The sequence below is a fragment of the Pundamilia nyererei genome, unplaced genomic scaffold (assembly GCF_000239375.1).
Source record: "Pundamilia nyererei isolate P.nyererei 1_Seehausen unplaced genomic scaffold, PunNye1.0 scaffold03859, whole genome shotgun sequence".
NCBI classification, from domain to species: domain Eukaryota; kingdom Metazoa; phylum Chordata; class Actinopteri; order Cichliformes; family Cichlidae; genus Pundamilia; species Pundamilia nyererei.
This window is the reverse complement of record NW_005191260.1, coordinates 1-2,607: the sequence shown is the minus strand read 5'-3', so window position 1 is coordinate 2,607 and position 2,607 is coordinate 1. Positions and strand designations below refer to the sequence as shown.

At 37.2% G+C, this 2,607-nt stretch overlaps 1 protein-coding gene across 1 annotated transcript; it reads left to right on the top strand.

Moving 5' to 3' along the window:
• Positions 1-667: 667 nt before the first annotated feature.
• On the top strand, positions 668-2,398 carry LOC102198157 (selection and upkeep of intraepithelial T-cells protein 1-like; the record flags this gene model as incomplete). The annotated part of the gene is made up of 2 exons (XM_005755848.1): positions 668-833; positions 2,042-2,398. Coding segments are annotated over exons 1-2 (433 nt in total), but the record flags the coding sequence as incomplete, so codon positions are not given.
• Between the last annotated feature and the right edge of the window lie 209 nt (positions 2,399-2,607).

The following is a 2,607-nucleotide window of genomic DNA, read 5'->3' as shown; positions in this document are numbered from 1 at the left end:
GTTTGATACGACCAGCAGAGGGCGATGTTCGCCTTGCAATAGTCTACTTGTTCTGTGGCCATGATCAATTGCTCTACCACATTCTTACTTTCTGTTTTTCTGTGTTTGAAACCTGATTGTCACATAAAGATGATCTTTTTGACAAGAAATCGCAGATGATGTAGAAGACCTGCACGTGCCACACAGGGCAGCCACTTTCTGCTTGTAGGAATCCAGAGGCGCCTGCCATAGTTATGTCTCTTTTTATTCTTTTAATTTGCCACATTTCATCTTTTGCTGCCAAATTTCAAATTCTTGTTCATGGACAAAAGTAAAAGCAGGAGAAAAGGCTTACATTTATTCTGTCTTCACTGACAATAAAAGACAGCATGTACTCTACCGGTCAAAGTTGGGACATACCCTCGCATTGAATGCTTTTTTCATTTTCATGACTATTTATGTTGTAGATTGGGTTACGTTTATCTGTATCGTACACTTTATTAGGGACGATCTGACTGCAACTCATGAAAAACAACATCAACACACGCCCTGTTAAGTTTTTTGTTTTTTTTTCAGCAGTCAGACTGTTTAAACAGGAAGAGGCGTCACTGCTTGTGGGTTGTACCGTGTGGTGTTAGCTTTTAAATGAGTTGAAGGCGGAAACACCCATACTATTGGCCGGGCGAAAAAGTCTGTTTGCTTGGCTGAAGCTGTGTCAGCAGCAGCATATTTCGCTTCTGCCTCGTGTGAAATCAACAAAACTCAAGTCGGAGCGCAAATGGCTGCTTTAATATCGTTGTCACTTTGGTGTATTTGGTTGTCTATCTTGATTCTACTTTCAGCGGCCTCTAAAGGTGAGCTGGTTGTGTAATCGCAATATGTTCACTACATCAGGAATCCTAAAAGTTGCAAATAGTCTTTTATCTTTAACTGCATGTTATTGTGTTACATTTTTTTTTTTTTTTGCAGCTTGAAATGTGTGTTTTTGCTTTATCATTGTGGTTTATAAAGTCTAAATGGAAAAGGGAGATTAATTATTTTTTATAATCTCCAACACGATGTTTGCATAAAGTGTTGCGGTCTGAATATTTTATGAATACATTGTGTAAAAACTGTTAAATATGATATATTCACAAATATTCACAAATTGAAAACAAACGTAAAATTTCACTTCACCAAGGTTCCAAGGCTTAAAGGTTAACCAAGAGTCAGCACAACATGATGTGGAACACATAATGGTGATGGTTTTGTGTCTGTGAGAATAATTTATTCAGAGACTTACTTAAAAATGAGATTTCTCATGAAAAGCATTCTCTGTATGCATGTTAATACATAAGTCATTTAACTGAACTTTATGTATTTAATTAGATATTTTAATTGAGCTTTTTAAATATCCCTACATACAATATCTAGCTAAAACACATGCAGCAATGACTTCGAGCAGCAAAGATTTTTCAAGTAGGGCTATAGGTTTAGATTAGTGAACAGGAACTAAGACTGCATTATGTCAATCGTGTGTGTTCCAAAGTAACACCTAACTTTAATCCAGTTACATTTTTCAGGATGCAATAATGTAATCTGTTTCGTTCCTAAATTCAGGAATTAAGTTGCAGTTACAGTTGTATCATTGCTTGCATTACACAGGCTCGTCTGCAGTTATCAATTACACGAAGAGCAGATAGAAAGAAAGAAAAAAAACACACATGCTTTTTTTCCCTTTAGGAATGGGATTTGTGTGTGGAGACTGTAGCCTAAGGTTTATATTGTTAACTCATAATTATGAAACATTACTTTTCAGATCATTTTATATAAAAGTCATTTAATGAGTAGTATAACAAATTATTTTATCTGCTGAATATTCAAATAAAGTTCACATATTACTTATAAGAAAAGTAATGTACAATATATTACTTTTTTTTGAATAATGACCACAACACTGATCATTTCAGTATTTCTGGAAGAGGTATTCAGCAACACATCACAGTTCTTTATTTTCTATGATTGGCTGCTGTAGAAGTGAACAGTTATACTTTGACCCTTTTTATCCACTCTGCTCTTTCAGACCCAAACCCCATCACAGCTAAGCCTGGAGAGAACGTCACTCTGAGATGTCAAGCTCCAAACAACAACATCCTAGTTGTGGAGTGGAGGAAAGCTGACCTGAAGGAAGAATATGTCCTTTTGTACCGGGATGGTCACTTATATCCTGATGACCAACTTTTATCTTTTAAGAACCGGGTGGATTTGCAGGACAGACAGATGAAGGATGGAGACGTGTCTTTGATTCTGAAGAATGTTACTATTAATGACACTGGAACATACGAGTGTCGTGTCTTCATGAGAGGAGCAAACCGCAGAAAGAGAGCTAATCTGGATGGTGACCCCAGCAACATCCTCTACCTGAGTGTTGATCCTCCAGGTGAGTGAGTAGAGTTGAGTGTGTGTCTGATCAGAGGTGAAGCTGCTTCCTGGTTGTTGATGTTTGTTTGTAAAGATGTTGTTGATGAGACTTTGTAGAAAGCAGCTGGTCTGAGTGATGTGATCAGAGTGCAGTAGATAATGTCTGACAGCAGTTTGAAGAGGAAATGGATTCTGTTCTGTTCTTCACTCATCACCTACCTGACAGCT